The sequence below is a fragment of the Astyanax mexicanus genome, chromosome 8 (assembly GCF_023375975.1).
Source record: "Astyanax mexicanus isolate ESR-SI-001 chromosome 8, AstMex3_surface, whole genome shotgun sequence".
In the NCBI taxonomy this organism is placed as follows: domain Eukaryota; kingdom Metazoa; phylum Chordata; class Actinopteri; order Characiformes; family Acestrorhamphidae; genus Astyanax; species Astyanax mexicanus.
In genome coordinates, this window is record NC_064415.1 from 25430751 (window position 1) to 25452606 (window position 21856).

The 21856-nt window shown below is 36.9% G+C and overlaps 1 protein-coding gene across 10 annotated transcripts; it reads left to right on the top strand.

Moving 5' to 3' along the window:
• The first annotated feature begins 701 nt into the window (after nucleotides 1-701).
• Nucleotides 702-21854, top strand: mtmr1a (myotubularin related protein 1a). 10 transcript variants are annotated; one of them, XM_049483106.1, is made up of 18 exons: nucleotides 702-1026; nucleotides 3300-3405; nucleotides 3843-3866; nucleotides 5653-5676; nucleotides 9464-9526; nucleotides 12005-12080; nucleotides 12179-12273; nucleotides 12377-12484; nucleotides 13163-13264; nucleotides 13370-13453; nucleotides 13567-13716; nucleotides 14757-14945; nucleotides 15942-16127; nucleotides 17115-17321; nucleotides 18033-18125; nucleotides 18271-18384; nucleotides 18556-18732; nucleotides 19728-21854. In XM_049483106.1, exons 1-18 carry the CDS (start codon nucleotides 908-910, stop codon nucleotides 19893-19895), a joined length of 2085 nt encoding a protein of 694 aa, XP_049339063.1. In that variant the 5' UTR covers nucleotides 702-907; the 3' UTR covers nucleotides 19896-21854. The 10 variants fall into 10 exon arrangements, with proteins under 10 accessions (XP_049339063.1, XP_049339062.1, XP_049339065.1 ...); XM_049483105.1 differs by having other exon boundaries at nucleotides 9464-9524; nucleotides 12000-12080; XM_049483108.1 differs by lacking the exon at nucleotides 5653-5676.
• Nucleotides 21855-21856: the final 2 nt, after the last annotated feature.

Below are 21856 nucleotides of genomic sequence, written 5' to 3' on the forward strand. Positions count from 1 at the left end.
CTAGTAGGGACATCCAAATATACCAATTGGTCTTATATACTATTTTAATTATCTGAGATACTCATTTTTGGGTTTTTATTGGCTGTAATCCATGATCATCAACAATAAACATGTGTGTAACATATGTATAATATGAGTTTCACATTTTAACTGTATTACTAAAATAAACATACATATATACAGTACCAATCGAAAGGTATACCTCATTATTATATACAGCTATGGAAAAAAAACAAGAGACCATTTAATTTTTTTCTTGATTTTACCAAATTAATCCTCTGGAATATAATTAAGAGAAATATGATCACAAGCTGAACTGCTTGAATTTTTGCATCAGGAGTGGCGTAAAGTTATACAAAAGCAGTGTGTAAGACTGGTGGAGGACATGCCAAGATGGATGAAACTGTGAATAAAAACTAGGGTTGTTACACCAAATATTGATTTCTAAACTCTTAAAACTTTGTGAATATGAACTTGTATTCTTTGCATTATTTGAGGTCTGAAAGCTCTTCATCTTTTCTGTTATTTCAGCCAATTCTCATTTTCTGCAAATTAATGCTCTAAATTACAATATTTTTACCATAAACACACAGCGCGAATCAGTGAATCAACGAATCAGTGAATCGAAGAGCGTTTGGTTCAGAGAGTCGGTTCAGTGAAGTGACTCGTGTCTCCATCACTGCGCTGCTGCTGCTGCTGAGTAAAAACAGCGCTGTTTATCAGCAGAAGAGCAGCAGCAGCTCGCGCGACAGGAAGCGGTGACGACGTCCGGCTGAGGGAGGGGAAGGGCACGGGGCTATGGCATCCTCAAAGTGACGAGCAGAGAGCCTGTCTGACCCCCGAACACGCACCGCTAACCCGCAGAGAGAGAGAGAGAGAGAGAGGGCGCGGTGGAGGAGGAGGAATAATGGAGAAGCAGTCGAGCTCAGGCTCCGAGAGCAGCGGAGCTCCGCCGGTATCGAGAAAACCGCGCAGCCTCGTAGCCGCTCCGACACCCCGACAGGAGAGCGGGGAGTCTCAGGACAGGTGGGTGGAGCGGGGGTCCGCTAACTCTCAGGATTTAGGGGATATTAAAGGCTTTAATTCACAGCTAGAGCAGAACCTGTTTACTATATAAACACACAGCGGAGAAGATTCTCCTTCTCCGACTACAGGAGACTAACCTATAGCTAAAATGCTAAAATCTACTGAGCTAAATCTACTGTTTTCATCCACTGTTCTCTTATTACTGAAGCTGCTCACCATTTTTACTAGCTAACCACTGTTTAGAGCATCTCCCTGCATTGGCTCGCAGTTCCTCTTCACTGTGTGTAAGCTATATTTCATCACTGTAGCCTATAATACTATAATAACACTGTTTATACCCCCCTGAAGCCACCCCGTCTACATTAAACCCACCCACCCACACTGTTTACTGACCTCATACCGCCATCTGTCATCTTAACTCCCTCCACATCACATCAGCATGTATGAAAAACACACACACACACAGGCTGAGCTCTGTTCTGCAGGGTTCACAGTGGACCTCTTGAACTTTTTTTGTCAGATTTTGTCTCCTTAAAACCACAAACTTGTTTTTAAATAAAATATTTTATTGAGATTTTAAGGGACAAACCAACACAAAGTAGCACATAACCCAAAATTGGAAAGCAGACCACAAATGATACATGGTTTTTAAGATTTTAATCAACTTAAAATCTTAAAAAGTTACATGCAAAAGTATCTAAAGCCCTATCCAGACGGGATTAGTTTCCCTGGGGGGGTCTGTAATTTTCTCTTTTATTGAGGGGTCCTATTTGATTTTTAGAACAGAGGTCCAGGTAAGCACAATATCGAGTGGAAATGGAGGAGCTACTGAACGCGATGTCATGTGACCAAGAAAGCCAAAAAACTCACTGGTTGCTCTGTTTTTTCAATTTCAGTCTGGGTGCAAAAGTTTTATCACTAAGAAGAAGTGTTATTTTTCACAGACATCCCTCTGAGATACGAATCCCTTTTGGATAGGGCTTAATAGAGCAAAATGTTATGCAGTGTTATGAGCACCACACACACTTTGCATTTAGTGCAACTTTGGTCTCATCTGACCACAGAACCTTCTTCCACATGTTTGCTGTGTCTCTTACATGGCTTGTGGTAAACTGCAAACAGCACATCTTATGTTTTTCTTTCAACAAGGGGTTTCTTCTTACCACTCTTCCATAAAGGCCGTGTTTGTGCATGACTTATAGTTCTAGATTCTCTAGATTCTCCTTCCTGAGCTGTGGAGTCCTGCAGCTCCTCTAGAGTGACCATGGGCCTGTTGGATGCTTCTCATTGCTGTCCTTCCTCAGTCTGTTAGTTTGGGTGGATGACCATTGCTTTGAATAGTTTGCAGTTGTATTATTGTATAGTGGGTTGAACAGTGCTCTTTGGGATCCTCAAAGCTTGGGATATGTCTTTATAACCTAACCCTGCTTTAAACTTCTCCACAACTTTATCTTTGACCTGACTGGTGAGCTGCTGGGTCTTCATGATGCTGTTTTTTGATAGTGTTCTTAAAAAAAAAAAAAAAACAGGTTTATTTATACTGAGACTAAATTACACAAAGCTGGACTCTATTAAGGAATTGTGTGACTTCTGAAGGCAATCGATTGCCTTGCACTGGGTTTTATTTAGGGGGGGTTCAGTGTAAAGGGGGTTGAATACTTTTCAGATTTGTTTTGTAATTGAAAATGTAATTGTTTGGCTCCACTTTACATATATGTAAATGCTACTTTTTGTTGATGTTATCACTTAAAATTTCAATGAGACACATTTGACAACCAAGTAAAAAACTGCAGAGGCATACACAGTGTAAGGTTGAATTTGACCCAGTACCATGGACAAAATCTACTATCTATGTCAACGGTTCAGGCGGGTGACAGTGGCCTAATGGTGTGGGGAATGTTTTCTTGGCACATCTTCAGTTAGTTAATACCAATCAGTCATCACTTGAATGTTCATCCTTCATCTTATAACGGTTATGTTCATCATAATAATGCATGATGCCACAAACCAAAACAATAAGTGCTGACCCACCAGATCTGAAAGCAGCAGGACATATATGGGGTGTGGTGGGACAGGAGATGAAAGTGCATGAATCAACCATGTCAGCGTGAAACAGAATCTTAAAGGACTGTTTCCAACTTCCTTTACATCTTGTGGAATCCATGCCATGAATAATTGATGCTTTTTCGAGAGCAAAGAGAAGTCTAACCCAGTATTAGTATAGAGATCCTAATAAAGTGTAAAAGTGTATTTTTCTCTCTTTCCTATTTCAGCCCCACAAGTTCCCATGTAGAGTGGTGTAAGCAGCTGATTGCAGCCACCATCTCTAGCCAGATCTCCGGCTGTGCTCCTCCAGAAGTCATCACCCGAGAATGCAAGGTCAGTTTATTACAGATCTCCTGAAAATCATTATAGTGTCACATAAGCATGATTAGTGTCTGAATTGTTTTTCTTTAGTTTAAAAACAAGAGATGCTGGGCTATCGATGCTAACATAAACTGGATAAATACACACCCAAAAATGCATCCAGAGCTTCATATATTTCACACATAAAATTTTATTGCTTTCTACACAGTATGCATTTTAATAATATATATTTACACTAATAAATTAGTTACCTCAGCACTATATGTACAGTCGTTCAGCAGAGATTAGTAATAGCCTGGCATCACCCATAGTAAGGTAAAAGAAGCACACAGTACGTTAGGTACCAAACAGGTCTGGAAGGATTGACTCATCTGTTGTAAATAATAATAACATTTACCATTTTTATACAACATGTCATTGTGTCATACGTGCATTGTGTTTTTGAACAGACCGGGTGGAAGTTAGATCATAGGGTAAGATCTGAGTGCTGATATGTGTGCCAGTGTGCTTTTGTGTGTCTCATCCTCCCTTATTAGATTCTGTCAGACGTGTAAAAGGTGTATAAATAAAAAGAGCTTGTGCAGTTGGAAATCCTTATTTAAAATGTTGTGTCTGCTTTTGCTTGGCTTTTGTTTATATTATGGATGCACAATGATATCAGAATTGTCATATTGATAATTGCTTTTTTTAAATAATTAAAATGTTTAGTAATTACTATAAAGTTATACCAGGGTGTGTGGGCTCTCTGTAAGTTATACATAAGTAAATCGGCATCAGCAGATATATACACAGATATATACAAATTCACACATCAATATATATATATATATATATATATATATATATATATATATATATATATATATATATATATATATATATATACCCTACTGCATATGTGTAATACATTTAAGAAACCCAGTGTATTATAGGTTACATAACACTGATATAACAAGGGTCTTGATTAAATGTACAAGAGTAAAGAAAGTAAGTGTCTTTATCTGTTTTAGCACAGTTTAAGCACAGTGAGTGTGTTTAGTAAGAATTGAGTTGAGCAGATTGTGTGTTAAATGTGTTTGTGTACACTCTGTGACCCTGTTTCTTTGACCATTGTCTGTTTGCTTTTCTACATTGACATCAAGCTGTTGTGGTGAGTCTCAGTCCTGGTCCTGGAGCACCACTGTCCTGCTTATTTTAGCATTTTTCCTGCTATAATCTCGAGACATTTTGGTCTTAACATTTATGGTCTCAAGCAACAGCCTAACTAGTCACATGAACTGGTGTTCAAGAAGAAGCACTGTTTAAAATTAAGAAATTAAGAAGTTTAGGGATATTTGAATTTGATTTACTCCTTAGAAGCTGGAAATCCTTCTCTACTCGTTTTTAGTACTAGACTAAAACACATATTTTTGCCAAAATAGCAGGCAGACCGGCAAGCAAGCAGACAAACAACCCTACAGACTTGCTTGTGTGTTTGAGGCTGTTTGCGCTGTCATGAATGGGAGTGTATTTGCATGGCTGGTCAGCATTTTAAGCAAGCTATCCATCCTCTACTTTCTTCCAAGCTTCATTTTAATTCAGATATCCTTACAACCAAGCTGAGATGTTTACAGTAAAGTAAAAAATTTTTTTTCCTCTATCCAATTAACATGCAATCTTTATTCCAGCGCCCCACATTGGCTTTATCTCCCCTTAAACACACAAGGATATACTAGTATTTTAACTGATGTCACTTATATAAATATAATTGCATTTTACATTTATTACATTCATTCTTTAATTTACATTTAAATATCCACCATAAAATTTTGCGTCTTAAGAAGAACAAGTGCGATTAATTGCAGCTAATCGCTGAATTTTGTTGTGATTAATCTGATTACATTTTTCAATTGATTGACAGCACTAATATAAAGCAATCGACAGATGGACTGACTCCCATATATTTATACACCCACTACAGCTAAAGAAGTCAGTGACGGTTAGTGACAGGGCTTGTGGAGTTTCACAGTTTTAAGGGAATTATTGGGCAAACCAGGCTCTGTGCTCCGGTTATCTGACTGAACTGAGTAATCCTTATTCGTTAATTACCACTCAGAGCCCCCCGGGGAATTTAGTGGATTACAGCAGGGAAAAACACCAACAGAATGCTGGACAGAAGGACAGGAATGAGTTACTGCAAGAGCTATGTAACCACCATCATCGTGTCGATGTGTTTGTAATTTTATGTTTGTCTTGTTATCTATTGTCTGTGATTTACAGGTATCCAGGAGGCCTAATTTGAGGGTAAGACTGTCTCTGTCTCTGAGGGTTGAATCATGTCTTTAGCATCTCAGAGTAAAACTACTGATACAGAATCAGTTTTGATACAGTTCCTCTTACTGCTTAATTCTGTTCACTTCAGTATTTCAGGCCAGAAACTGTTCCTGAATCAGCATTCTTACTCTGAGAACTTTAACACATACAACCCCTTCAAGTACAAAAGACTAATCTACTTCTTTCCCTCTTTCACTAACATAGTGCTGCCTAATTCTTCCTTATTACACTTCGATATAACTAGTGGACTGGTCTCCAAACCGTACTGCTAAAGATCTTCCTTCCTGCAGGCTAATTTATCCTACCTGATACAATCAATAGCTGCCTTCAGATGTTCTTGATTGGTTGAATGGGGTATAGTAGTTTGGTAGGTTTGAGATGGGAGGAGTTTAAACCTGGAGAAGGGCAGATCTTCAAGAGGAGGGTTGGATGGAGTACCACTACTGGTCTAGTGTATCTCTTTCACATTTAATACAATCACTTATTGGCATGATGAGTGACAGGATAAGTTTCCTACGATAGCGATGATATCATAGTAATTTGTTTATTTGATACTCAATATATAGCGCAAGACATTTCTACACAATACTTTACAGCATATGTGTTACTGAATAGAATAAAATACTCCTAAATAAACAAATACAAAATAAACAAATACTATACTCATAAATAAACCAATTCCCTCTGCTGTCAACTTTTATGGAGATACAGATTTCATTTTCCAGCAGGACTTTGTACACTGCATATACTGCCAAAAGTACCAGTTGGTCTAATATAATATTTTCATTTTCTGAGACACTGATTTTTGGGTTTTTATGGGCTGTAAGTCATAATAATCAACAATATAATAAATAATTGCTTAAATAGATCACTCTGATTGTAATACATCTATGTAATATATGAGATTCACATTTTGAACTAATAATATATATTTTTTTTTAGATGCACTTGTACATACACTGACTGCAACTCTTCCAATTGTCGCATTATTTCAAGCACAACCTACTGTAAATTAGAACAGTTCTTCTGTTAAAACAAAAAATATGCTACACTGAAATCCTTCACTGTGTAACAGACAAAAATAAATAAAACAAAAATACATTAATGCAAAAATGATGAAATATTGATATTTAACGCAATTTATGACTAATATGTTAGCTTGAGGCTAGCCTATTAGCTTGTGGCATGAGCTTTAATGTTGGATTACTCATTGTATGATGTTGAGAAAGCATTTTTAAAGAGCTGTTAAGTGAAATGTAGAAAACCATACATTTTTCTGCCATAAAATCACTCCAGAAAAAAACTTTTTAGCATATTTATAATTTATAAAGCTGGATTCCCTCAAATCTATAAGAATGTATAGAGATCTTTATTGAGAACAGCGTGACTGGGTATCTATAAGAACTGCACTGTGTAGGCTGTATTTTGTAGAGAAACTGAGGTTCTTGTGTTGGTCAATCGTGTATGGGTTTAGTGGTGGTTGGGCCATGTGACATTTATCTTGCTCTGCTGGTGGAGAAGCAGAATCAAGAAGGATGTTAACTGAAATACAGTACACAGACCACAGGACCAGCAAAGCTATCGGTACAGTGTAAAACTATTTGACTTGTAATTTTTTAAAAAGAGAAATACATTTATTTTTACCACTTTAGGCCCCTTACTTAGTACTTTATGTTCTGTATAAATCCTGTAAATGACTTAACGTTAACTTATTGTCTATGTCATTACTGAGCAATAAGCATAATAACTAAATAACACTGAATAATAACTAGGACTCAAATGTAATAATCCCAGGAATATAAATATTTAATGACCCATTTGAACTAGGCATGTCAATTTGTTTGGTCGATATATCATCCCAGAGATTATGGTGATAAACGATATAATAATAATGATACAGTAGCATAATAATGTATTTACATGTTAATTTTATAGAGCAAAAAAATTAGATCTTTTAAGAATGTTCAGACAGTGGAATTAGAATATATATGTATATGTGTATTAAATTTCCTAAATAAATAAAATAAAATACGCAATGGTGAGGTCATATCCACATACTATTCAAAACATTATGTAACATAATGTAATTATTATGTTTTGAAGACTATGCTTATTATTTAGTTTTTAAACATGAGGGTTCTTATTTACTATATTCAATATATAATAAGAAACTAATGTGTATGAATTATGTTATGAGGGTGGGGTAATTAAGTGTGGGACTGCATATATTACCTTTACAGAGGGTGTTTATTATTGCATTTAATATAATATAATTAATATAACCCTGTTGTCATATCCTGTCTGTGCGTGCGTGTGTGTGTGTGTGTGTGTGTGTGTGTGTGTGTGTGTGTGTGTGTGTGTGTGTGCGTGTACGTGCTGCTTCTGTTTCCTCTCATCACACATCCTGTCTCTCTGTGTGTGGGGGTGTGACCTTTAGTCCTTCAAGAACTCTCTGCTATTAATGCTGCATTCCTCTCTCTCTCTCTCTCTCTCTCTCTCTTTCTTTTTGTCTTCTCCCCACTTGAAACCCAAACACTGTGTTCTTCTTATTTCTGTTCCATATATAACAAGCCCTCCTCCACTTGGCCTCAGTACAATCTTATGCACTTTTTTTCATTATTTTATTATCTAAAGTGAAGATGATTAGAGCCCTATGCAGCAAAACATGTGTTTATTTCGTTGTGACCAGTTGTGATTTTCCCTTTAAAACCTAAAAGAAGCAAATGCTGCTGATACTAAATCAGAGCAGCAAGACATATAAAAAATTGTGACGTTTCAAAACTGTACTGGATTTGCTGGACTTTGTGAATAATGTCATCGGTAACGTACCTGGAGATGTAATGGGCCTACAACTTTGTTACGACACTTTGCCATTACTAAATCACTATGCTAGCTTGATGGTTAGCAAGCCAAACATTACATGGATAGAAATAACAAAAAAAAAAAAAATAAAGAGGATTTCTAAAACACTGGTTTTAAAATGTTAATGGCCAAACAAAGTGATTTTAATCAAGTTCTGAGGGCCGTGAGACACTGAGAGCTTTGAAAGTGCACAGATAGTTTATTAAAAAACAATGTTTATTCACACAGTACCTTGAGGTAGTTCTCTGGGTGCCGTCATTTCTGAAAAGCACAAACAAATAGGTTGGATGGGGCAACAGATTTTAAAATTCATTCAGTAGAAATGCATAATGAATAATAAATATTATGGAGATATTTTCAGCAATAGCGTAAATTTATGCATTTCCAATTTGAGGTTGTTGTGAAAATAGTGATTTTTTTTGCATGGGCAACACAATACCCCTATTGCTAGCATTGTAAGCCCATTTGGGGCATCTACTTAAAAAGCTATATTTCAGAATAATGGGGTTGAACGGAGGTGGGCTATTTGACAAAATTTTGTTTTTCTTATTATATTTCACTTCACCTCAAGTCCACTTCACACCGGATTTCTCCTTTAATATTAAATACATGTTGTGTTGTCTAGTTTTTATTTAATTAAATGAGAAGTGTTTAAATATCCCTGCTAAATCAAATCATAACTCATGTTTTAGTAAACTGTGTACATAACAAAATTCCCACTACTAATAATATTATATTAACTTTCTTCTTCCTCATTTTTCTCCTTACCTGCTTCCTCCTCTCTCATGAGTTCTAATCTCTCTACACAACATTATTAACACAGTCTGTTTCCACTTTTCTCTCTTTTTTTCTTTGTGTCTCTTTCTGCCTCTTTCCTCGCTGGCTGTGTGTTCAGGACACTAGTGAAGAGCATGGTTATCAGTGTGACAGTGACTCTGAGCTGCCTCCTCACGCTGTGGCAAGTCTTTCTCTTTTAACCCCTAATATTCCCTTCCCTCTTCCTCTGCCTTCAGCAGCCTTTCCAAACACAAACTGTATATGTAGCCTGTCTCTGTGGTGTTGCTCTCTTATGTGCTGACTGTGAATAGAGCTAAGTGCTTCTTGCATTACTAATACAGCAGAGTGCTGGTCCTGTACAGAGTGCTACAGTGCTCTATTAGCCTCCTCCACATTATTGCATTAAAAGTGCTACAGTCTAGACTAAAAGAGTGTTTATTTGACCAAAAAGAAATCACCTAAACAGGCATGATTCAGGAACAGAAAATTAGTATTACGATTACTTCATTCATTTTAACTGTAGATGCAGCTCTGGAAAACATAAGAGACCACTTCAGTTTCTGAATCAGTTTATCTGATTTTGCTATTTATAGGTATATGATTGAGTAAAATGAACATTGTTGCTTTAATCTATAAACTATGGACATTTCCTCCAAATTCCAAATAAAAATAGTCATTTGGGGCATTTATTTGCAGAAAATGAGAAATGGATGAAATAACAAAATGATGCACAGCTTTTAGACCTCAAATAATGTTTTAAGAGTTCAAAAATCAATATTTGGCTTGTGATTATCCATCTTTCTCTTGATTATATTCCAGAGGTTTTCAATTGGGTAAAATCAAAGAAGCTCATCATTTTTAAGTGGTCTTTTATTTTTTTCCAGAGCTGTATATTTATTTGAATAACCTATTTTAGTCTCTATCCACACATATCTGGATATTCTTAAATTAATATTTACATTTGGAATATTTGAAATTGCTTGCATGGGCATAAATTTAGTGATAGTACCTCATAAAAAGAGACCTCAGCACATCACGTGGAAGAAAGAAACCACAAAAATAAAGAAGTTTAATCCCAAATTACTCCCTATATAGTGTACAATGCCATGCCATGTCATGGAATTTTGGATTCTGAATATAACAAAGCATTGTTACAGTAAAGATAGTGAACGTTGTTTGTAAAAGTGAAATATTTCTATTCTGCAGAAATCTGAACTCTAGTGCTATCTGTGTGCAGATGTAGTTTTATAACTTATCTAGTTCCCTATATAGGGGCTGTAAGATTGTGAGTTTTTAATATAACTACATTTAAAGAGCTGCAGTAGCATTGTAAATAATAATATGCATTCTGTTGACAGTATGTTAAAATGCAGACATTTTTTTAAACTGTGCATGTTTTTGTCCATATCGTATCTGTCCAATGAAAAACATGTATCTCCAAAACAGCAATTAACTAGTAACATAATACAGGAAGATGATAGATCCTGCACTGATCTTTTGGTGTTACACATATTTACTTGTTCTCCTACCTTCAAAGAGCACTTACTCTCCTTCTTCTAACCTCATTTCTTCCATCCCCACCTTTTTCCTGTATCCCACTATTTCCCTTTGGCCTCCTTTAGGCCCGGCCTAAAATGCTTTTGTCTTGAACTTCTATGTCCACTGTTGCTGAATGTACATCATTATTTGTAAGTCGCTTTGGATAAAAGCGTCCACTAAATATAATATAATGTAATACACTTATCACCCACTACGCCACAAGCTCTCTATCAGTGGTCATCAGGTAGATACCTCTCTTTGTCAGTATTTCACTGAATTTGTCTCATAACACCTCTAGAAATCTCAGCAGTGAATTCTGGCATCACAAATGTATTCCCGTGTTCCCTTCAAGCTCATTAGATAGGATATTACAAAATTTTGCCCACAACCTTAATACCACTATTTTAACATTACACGCTCCAAACAGCCTAAAGCCCTATCCAGACGGGATTAGTTTCTTAGCGGGACGTCTGTAAAAAAATGTTATACTTCTACTCTTGCAGTTGAAAAAACAGGAGAACCAGTGAGTTTCTTGGCTTTCTTGGTTCAGTAGCTCCTCCAGTTCCACTTGCTGTTGTGTTTACGTGGATCTCCATGGAAACATGCGCCCAAACTGTAATTACGGTGCGTGGCAGTGGACAAACAACTTTATTAAATTTTATTATAATGCAAAAAACAGGTAATTCAGCCTGTAATTTTCTCAGAGGACTTATACATGGTCGTTCCAGATTGGAATAAAATCACAGAGGACCCCAGTAAAAGAGAAGATTTCCCCAGGACCCCCTGAGAAACGAATCCCGTTCAGATTAGTATTATGTATACACTCTCAAACACACCGTAGCCTCCCCAACTAACCTTAAAGAAATAAAACTTCCTTAACTTTCAGTGGAAGTCAATGTAAAAAGAGTTTATTTCAGGTAATTTCTGAGAAATTCTATTGGTCCATTTATCAAGAAAGTTTGTTACAGTGGAAAGAACAGCTTCTGTATTATAAATTCTGTAGTAAACTAAAAATTTACTAAAATATATATTTTTCATTGGAAAGCGATAATATGATCTTCTGTGTGTCTTTACAGTTGGCTTACTAACACTAAGGCAATTAATACTCTGTTAATTGCAGGTATTCAAAGACCAGCAGAGGGTGATTCCCCTAGATGAAGTTCCACTGGTCCCCGGGGAGACTATTAAAAGCACTGGTGAGTCTTTTCCTTCCTTTAATGCTTCACCTGATATGGTTTCACCACATCCTCCTGCTCTAACACTAAAAGATCTCTGGTTGCACTTTGTGGAACAGCTAAAGATGTGATGTACATCTGTCCGTTCACTGGAGCTGTGACTGGCACACTCACCGTCACAGACTACAAGCTCTTCTTCGTCAGTCTAGAGAGGGTAAGTCTGAGCTTTTGTGCTGGCATGCTTTATTTGCAGTAATGTGAAGCCAGAGTGAACTGGTTAAATCTTAAATAAGTCCTGATTTTTGTGTTTTCTTCAGGAACCCCCATTTATACTGGATGTGAATCTTGGGGCAATCAGCAGGCTGGAGACCATCAGTGTGCAAAGTCATGGAGAAAACCAACGTGGGATGGAGATAGTCTGCAAGGTGAGGCTACACTGTGCTAGATTGGATGCTGAGGATGAGAACAGTCAAGGCAAATACAACATGATGCCTAAGGTGCATTCACACAGCGGGTGAACCCTGACTATAGTCAACCAGCAGACATTCACTTCTATCTTGGCAACAGAGCTGCACAATCAGTACACCCCCACCCATTACATACACACACAACAAAGTGCACAAATCCAGCTTTTACATTAACAATAAACAGAAAATAAAATAAAACAATATTGCTGTTGTACCAGCTTGTGTACCTTGACGAGCGCAAAAGAGCTGCTGTTAAAATACCAATCCACTTTCAAAGGAAATGACCCTGATTAGTTTATTTTACATTATGCCCAAAACACACCCATGGTTATTTAAGAGAATTAGTACATGTCTTTTGCGTGTTTCGGGCTGGGCAAGGTGCACTTTTTGTGTCCTTACGACACAAAAGACACTCTGACGCCCTAAATCAAGCTGTGCAGTGCACGTTTGACAGCTCTCCTATAGATCGCTGAAATACGGCTCCAAAGCTGATTGTAATTATTGTAATTATGTTGAAGAAACAAGCAAATGTAGAAACAAGGTTTGTAAAATTTGGATAAGCATCTAAGATATCATTAAATGATTTAATCTCTCTCTATCATTTTCTCTCTATCTATCTATCTTTTTCTCTCTCAGGACATGAGGAGTCCAAGGTTTGCATATAAGAAAGAAGAGCAGTCTAATCTGGAGATTGTGGAGACTCTTAGTAAGCAGGCCTTCCCTCTGTCCAATGAACTGGTGAGTAAATCAGAAACACTCAGCCTCACTTTCGGTCAATAGCTTTTAGTCATTAGTTGAGTGCTTCAGAAAACTGTCAGTCATACATTTCCTTCTCTTTTCCAGCCTCTGTTTGCTTTCCAATATAAGGAGGAGTATCCAGTAGATGGATGGAAGGTGTATGACCCTGTGGCAGAGTACAAGAGACAGGTTCCATCATTTTTACATTACCATCTATAGCTGTGTGAGGATAAATACCTGTTTTACTTTTACTATAACTCCTCCTCTCTCTATTGTTCTTCCTTCCTGTTGTTTGTATTCAGGGTCTTCCCAATGAAAGCTGGACTATCAGTAAGATAAACAGTAATTATGAGGTGTGTGACACGTATCCTGCACTGCTGGTCATCCCAACCAGCATCAAAGAGGATGAGCTTAGGAGAGTGGCCTCTTTCAGAGCCAAGCACCGCATTCCGGTCAGTGTGTGTGTGTGTTCTAGTGTGTGTTAAAAGTTTTTTTTTTTTTTTTTTATTCTTTATGTTGTTTGTGTAAATTTGATATTAATAATATAGTTTCATTTGTGTTTAATGTGTCATACTTTAAAAGGTATGTACTAAGGGTGTGCTGAGATCTCCTGTCACAGCAGCACTGGTGTGCTCGAGTGAGCCACTCTGCACACACACACACAAACACACACACACACCTGCCTTTCTGTATCTCGCCTTCACAGTTTAAACTGCAGAGCGATGCAGTATTGTGGACAAACGCAGAGGCAACACGCAGAAGATTTGATTATAGGTTGCCAAGTTTGTATAAACCCTCAGGGGGGTTGCCAGTTACAGAATACACAACCCTTACTAGGGGGATTCTGACAATAGGTCTAAGGTCTAAAGAAGCTCATGTGAGATATTACAAAAGAGAAGTTGTTGGGTTTATGGTAAAAAACAGCTGCAGTACTTGCATTTTGTTCTGTATTTTGCTGCATATGATAAATCATACAGAATTCATAATCGGAGTAACAATTTATTGACATTCGTTACAAGATGATCACTTACAATATAATAAAGAATTCAAATGCAGTTTTGCATTTTGTGACTTTCAGTCAAGAAAAATATTGTCAATCATATATTTTAACTTTGATATAAAAATATTTATAGTCAAAATCTTATCTCATTTTGTCTCATGAGATGTCTTGTCTCATGAGATGAGTGTCTCGTCACACCCCTAGTATGTGTCTCATGGCTGTGGCCAAAGGTTGTTGATTTGTGGGCCAGGAATCTACTTTAATGGACTTATGTTTGTTTAATAATATATCAAAGTTACAGAGCTGGGTCACCAAGTTCTAAGATGCATGTTGTATGCAATACTTTGTGTTTGTCTATCACTTAGAAACAAATACATTTAAGTTTGTGGTTGTAAAGTGACAAAATGTGGAAAAGTTCAAGGGGTATGAAAACTTTTATAGCATGTTATGTGTGACATACTGTGTTTTTTTCCTCTCCCTCTCCTCCGTTAGGTTCTATCATGGATCCACCCTGAGACTCAGGCCACTATCGTGCGCTGCAGTCAGCCGCTGGTGGGACCCTCAGACCGACGCTGTAAAGAAGATGAACGTTATCTGCAGACCATCATGGACGCCAACGCTCAGTCACACAAGCTCACTATATTTGATGCCCGGCAGGGCAGTGTAGCAGATACAAACAAGGTAAAAGGGGAGAGACTAGTCTTTCCAATTGCTTGCCAGTTGTGTTGGGTTCCACTTCCGTCAGGCAGGAACAGAAAGCTGAGGCTTTACTGGGCACAGGATTACCAGCACTGGACAGTTAAAATCCAGTTTGAATAAAAAAAATATATATATATAATCTGATCTGATGAATTCCAGTTTCTGTTGAAGTGCACAGGTGGTACGATCAGAACTTTGGCACATCTGTATGTGTTAGTAGTTCAGGCTGGTAAAGGTGGTTAAATGTTGTGGGAAATGTGTTCTTGGTACAGTACTTGCTTGATGCCTGTTTGAGTATTGCTGACCATGAGTTCTGTTGTCTTTCCAGTCACTAGATCTGAATCCAGTATAACAGCTTTGGGATATGGTAGTAATAGGGCTGGACAGTATGGCCAAATATATCACTATATATTTCTTAATTTTGATCAATACGATATAATCACAATATCGATACGGACAGTATAAGCCTCCGCTCATGGTTCACAAACAGACAGACAAAAATGAGTTTTTAATGATTTAATTTTAACAATAAATTACCCAAATCCTCTTCCTGAGAGATTGGGATTCAAAGAGGAAAACTTGGGTCGAATATGCCATATTGTACATTATTTTTTTATCTTTTTGCTCAGAAATTGCCTACAAATGTAAAGTTTATTTTGATGACAAATTAATTTAATTGCATCTTGTACCAGGCAACTAATACATACATCAACACCTTCTTGTAAAAAAACAAGAATCAATGACAGTCAAAGCTGTAAATCTCACATTATGTAATAGATTAGTAAAACATGAAATTAAATTATAGACCACAGCTTAAAAAAAAAAGATGATTAGCCTAACAACACTTAAAAGATTTAAGTGCCTTCCAAGCATCTCTGCAGTAAGTGTGGTAGGAATCAGCTGACCATTGTCACAGATGGTTTTGTCCACAAACTGACCTTTTTTCATTCCTCTGCTCTGCTCTCTTCTTCTCTGCAGGCGAAAGATGGTGGTTATGAAAATGAGAGTTTTTATCATCATGTGGAACTCAATTTCCTGGAGATCCCAAACATCCATGTGATGAGAGAGTCTCTGAGGAAGCTGAAGGAGGTGGTCTACCCCACTATTGATGAACTTCGCTGGCACTCGGCTATAGACGCCACACACTGGCTGGAGTATATAAGGGTAAACAGCTGAAGCTCTTATCCAGAGTGAATTATAAAAGCCTATAGAATAGTCACCCAGACCTGGAATAGAACCCCAGCCTCCCACATAGTAGATTTCTGGCAAGGTGCTAGTGTTATCCCCTGCACCACACCCACCACTGTTGCCCTGTTTTAGGTAGCCTTGTTTTGAGAAGCTACCTAAAGCCTTAGATACACTATATAAGTCTGAGCAGATTATAAACAGACTGGACATATTACACTACATATTACACAACTGTTTTTGCTGATTTTGTAGAATTGGAATTATGCAACACAAATGTGTATGCACGACCAAACGACTGTAGAAGTAATTGAGTCTAATTAGCACAGACCCAAAACAACTGAAAATTGGGGTTAAAATCAAGCTTAATGTTGTGTAATAAAAAACTTCAGCTTAATTTTTTATCTAATCCTTAAAAACACCATAAAATTTAGTCTTTCATGCATGTCATAAATTATGGAATAGCAGTAAGTTACTTGATTATGAAGTGATCACCTATATAATTTGTGAGGTGTTATCTTGTGAGTGATGTTGGTGGCGTAAATTATTGGAGTTTGAGTGAGGCCAGGTGGATGGAAATTTTGAATTTCAAATTTGTAAGGGCATTTTACATTACTCAATCCACAGCATCATGCGTGTATCGGAAATAAGTCATAGAGGCCTTACCACCCAGTGCAGTGGACAGTGCAGTGAGTGGTAATGATTGTGACCGGCAGTGTCTGGCTAGAATTGTCCATACAGACATGCGACTCTAAAATCACATCCACATTCAGTGCATTCATTTCAATACATCCACATGCATATACCACAAATCAGTGCAGCAGGTCCCCTTTAGCTTCTGTAGATACGGCAAAAGTCACGGGACACTATACTAGTCCCTGTCCCATGACTTCTGTTATGTTTTATTCATGGTCATAACTCAGTGATTAATAACAGTTTTTTTTATTCTTCTGCATGTGTTTGTAGCTGCTGTTAGCGGGGGCGGTGCGTGTAGCGGATAAGGTGGAGTCCAGTAAGAGCTCTGTGGTGGTGCACTGTAGTGACGGCTGGGACCGCACAGCTCAGCTCACCTCTCTGGCCATGCTGATGCTGGACTCCTACTACCGCACACTGAGGGGCTTCCAGGTGCTGCTGGAGAAGGAGTGGATAAGCTTCGGACACAAGTTCGCCTCGGTGAGAACCAGCAGCAGCAGCAAAGGAGGAGTGTTCAAAATCACTTGTATTATAAAACTGCTATTATTTTTATAAGTAATAATTGTACATTTGTAGATAGAACAAGTTAGTCAAATCTAAATACTGTACTGTAATTTGTTTAGCACTTTAAATGCAGAAAGATCTTAATATTCATTTTTAATAATCAAACAAAAACATTCTTGATGTTAATTTGGCAAAATTGTCATAAATGATCGTGTTAGAATTCATTTCCAAAATTTCTATTGGTTTTATATTATTAAAAAAGGTTATTCCAAACTTATATGGATTAATGCCATAAAAAAAATACTACTACAATGTTATTATTAAAAATAACAGTAATAAAGTTTATTGGAGGTGTCCCAAAAACGTACCATACCGAATTTTCTGTACCGTTACACCCCTAATAATACACTTTATTTGTAACACACTGTATATTTAAAGCAAATCTCAAAGTGCTACAACACTGAAGCATCACTATAAAACCAGATTACTACAATAAAAACATCTTTAAACTCCCTAGGAAGATCAAGAGTCATGCTAAAGAGAATTTTCCAAATATTGGATCTTGGGTTTCCAAGTTTTGTGTGTATAATTTCAGTGTTTTGTGTAATAGTTGTTTATTTCTTTCTGTTCTTTTTGTCTTTTTCTCTTATCACTCTCTCTTTCTTTTTCTCTTGCTCCGTGTGACAGCGTGTTGGGCATGGCGATGAGAACCACGCTAACTCTGAGCGCTCGCCGCTGTTCGTGCAGTTTATAGACTGCGTGTGGCAGATGATGAGACAGGTGAGCTGTTACTGATTAAACAGGTGCAATTCATATAAATAAACTGCTGTTTATATAACTCAGATCTAGCTGTATATTTTACTCCACTAGATATCAGTAAGATCAACATCAGGTAGTTAACAATCACTGTAATTTTCCCCTACAGTTTCCCTCTGCTTTTGAGTTCAATGAGCTCTTCCTTATAACCATCCTGGACCACCTGTACAGCTGCCTTTTTGGTACATTCCTCTACAACAGTGAGCAGGAGAGAAATGAAAAGGTAAGATCCAGTTTAGAACACTAAAACATACAGTAATTGGATTCTTAAATTGAATTCCTGTCTTCTCTGTTTTCTGTATGTTTCCTGACCTACCTGATCTATTTCTTTGAACTTTCTTTCTTATTCTCTCCATCTTTGTTCTGTGCACTTCTTCCTTCTTCTCCCTCACAGGAAGTGCAGAGTAAGACGGTGTCTCTGTGGTCGTATGTAAATAGTCAGCCGGAGGACTTCACCAACCCCTTCTATGTAGATTATGAAAACCAAGTGCTGTATCCACTGGCCAGCCTGCGGCACCTGGAGCTGTGGGTGGGCTACTATGTACGCTGGAACCCTCGCATGAGACCACAGGTGATTGATTTCACTGGAAATGTCATTCAAATAGAAATAGAAACTTTGTATATAAATGATACACAATGAGAACAGAATATCATGAAATTATTATTGTTAGATTTAAAGAACCATATTTTTAGATTATAAGTTGCACTTAAAATCCTTTAATTTTCATCAGTCTAGTGCTATCGGGCAGCATTTATATACCGCTAGTGCTGCAGTAAACAGCTAATGAGAAACTTTACTGAAAACTCACCCTCAGACCCTTATTGGAATTCTACGCTTACTGTAAATAAATGGAAGTGCTTTACTCACCCAAATAAACAGTGTTCAGGAGAGAAATCTGTGTAGATTAACATCCAGACAATTTTTAAATGTATTTCATGAGGAATGGACCAATAGAAATGCTCCAAAATGACTTTATAAATCTTTATAAAGATTTATGTGAGATATATGATTTTGGACACACCTTCCCATTCAATGTTTCTACATTTTAGGAAATACAAGAAGAAAGACATGAAAACAATAAAGGCACACATAAGGAATTACAGTAGACAAAAAAAGTGTTTGTCCTTCACAATCCCCTGACCTAAACGCATCTGAGATAGTGAATTGAGGTAATGTGGAATGAGCTGGAGCTACTATTGTTCAGCACCTTCAGAAACTCCTTCAAGACGTTAAGAAAATTATTCCAGGTGACTCTCTCTCTCATGAAGACACTGAAATACCAAGAGTGTGCAGATCTGTCCTCAAGGCTAAAAGGGCTACTTCTAAAGAAGAACCTAAAGTATAAAACATTTTTTTTTGTTAAAAAAATATTCTGCAATATGTTCCTGTATAGCTTTAATTAGTCTTCAATATTAAATCTACCATGTAAAAAAAAAAAAAAACTAAAAACACATTGAATGAGAAGTGTGTCTAAACTTTTGACTGGTACTGTATATATCATTGCTGTGATGCAAAACCAATCCAAAACTAAACAAAAACTTTGATTGTGTGTGTGGATTGTCTAGATGCCAGTTCATCAGAACCTGAAGGAGCTGCTGTTTTTGCGAGCTGAGCTGCAGAAGAAAGTGGAGGAGCTACAGAGAGAGGCATCTTCATCACGCTCCATCTCCTCATCCTCAGAACACGCTTCTTCACCCTCGCATGGTGGTACACCACTTCACAGCACTGTTTAACTGTGTAAATACACCACACACACTCAGGCAAGAACTGTAAGTGAACGAGCACATCATTCAAAATGAGCAAAAACACAAACCTTCATGTTCTCTTTCTTAATCCTGTAGACGAGTCACTGTAGCTTCAGATTTGACCTTTTTTTATAAACTGTGAAAAAGTGCTCATAGTGTTTAATAACTGCATCTCGTGATTAGCAAGATCAGTAAGCTGCAATTTATGCTGATTAAAATCAGTACGCTGATTAAACATTTCCTGTTTAGTGTCTAATATTGGATCTGTAAATATGAACAAATTAATTAATATATTTTTAGTTCACTCTAAACTAAAGTAAGTGTACTATCTATTGTTTCCCCAAAACTCAACACACTTGTCTTTTAACTGCCATCTCACAGTTGCCTCTCTGTGCCAACCCCTTACTTTTATATTTTAATATTTCTATGCTGTTTTTAGTTGAGACTTGAAATTTCCATTTACTGTATGTTTATAGGAAATAATTTCTTCTACTTTTATATTGATGTTTTTTAAGTTTCATTTTAAGTCCATTTTCATAATTGTTTTGCTAATTATTTGTTTTTAATAGGTATAGTGTTCTCATGAATAGTGTAGGGGAGTACAGGTGAAGTGTTTTATGTAGATTCATATTACGAAGAATTTGAATGGTCTATTCACTGTTATTGTATGCATTTTCTTAGAAAATTGTCATCACATATGTTAAAGAAATGCTTCACTGAAAAATAGTAGGCAATTGATAAAGATACAGTGGCATGCTGCAAATACTAGGGCACTCCAGGTCAAAAACTGTTACTGTGAATCACTAAGTGAGGGAAAGTTTAACCGAACTTAAAGTTAAAAAGGTGAAATTTTCTTCCCAAAATGTTAAGCATTTCACTCTTTCAAGGAAGCATACTATATTATTTTTGTTTTGTATAATTTAAGAGAGAAAAGCAAAAGAGTTTCAGGCAAAGCTGTGGGCCCTCCAAGTGATTTAATCTTTAGGAAAGGTAAGGTGATGCTAATCACCTTCAAAGCTCTCGAAACATTTCTCAACATTACCTCAACAATTAGCATCATCTGGTCAAAGTGCGCTGCCCACAAAGCAGTAGAAAGCTATAGGGAAATAGAAAGGGTTTTCTGGTGGCCCTTTTCTTAGTTCCTTTTGTTTCACAGTAAAAACATATTTTGACCAGGAGTGCCCATAATTTTTCATGTCTCTCTGTTTTTATATATTTATTTATTTATTGCATAACCTTATATCTAAGAGTCACAAAATTCACATTTGTTATATAAGCATGAAACATTTGATGTAATTTACTGTGAATTGTCAGTGCATTGTTGCTGTTATAAGCTCAAACAGAGGTACTTTCTATTTTTAACAAATGGGTCATTTTAATAATTTTGCTTCATTTACAGTTGCCACATTACTTATAATTTAGTTTCAAGTGCCATTTCAGCGTAATGATCTCCAAAAAAAGTTTCAGAATTAAACATGTTAATAGGATTAGTGCAGATTCACAGCAGTTGTGTTCTTAAAATACAATTCATACCAATCCATACGACTGACTCGGTGCGCGCCGCTTCACCATCAGCAGTTGGAGTCGCCGAGAGCACAAGTGGCCTAGAAAACTAGAAGTAACCCTAAAAGGTCAGACTTGGCTGCAAGGAGATGTTCAACATTAGAAATAGCAAATTTCTAAAACTGATTTTCTTTAAGCCGCATTTACCACGTTTGCACTTGTAGATTGTGTTAGATAATTCTTTATAAACCTGTCATTGTATTCCTTACCCAAATCGTGTTTTTTTTTTTTTTTTTTAATAAATGCCACCTTTTGCAAGTTTGAAAATGTAATGAATCACATTTACATTGTTTACCAGTAGGTGCCATGTCTTATATAGCCAGGTCTGAAGAAACTTCTGACATTCCAGTGGAAAAAATAAATAAATAAATAAAAAAAACAGTATC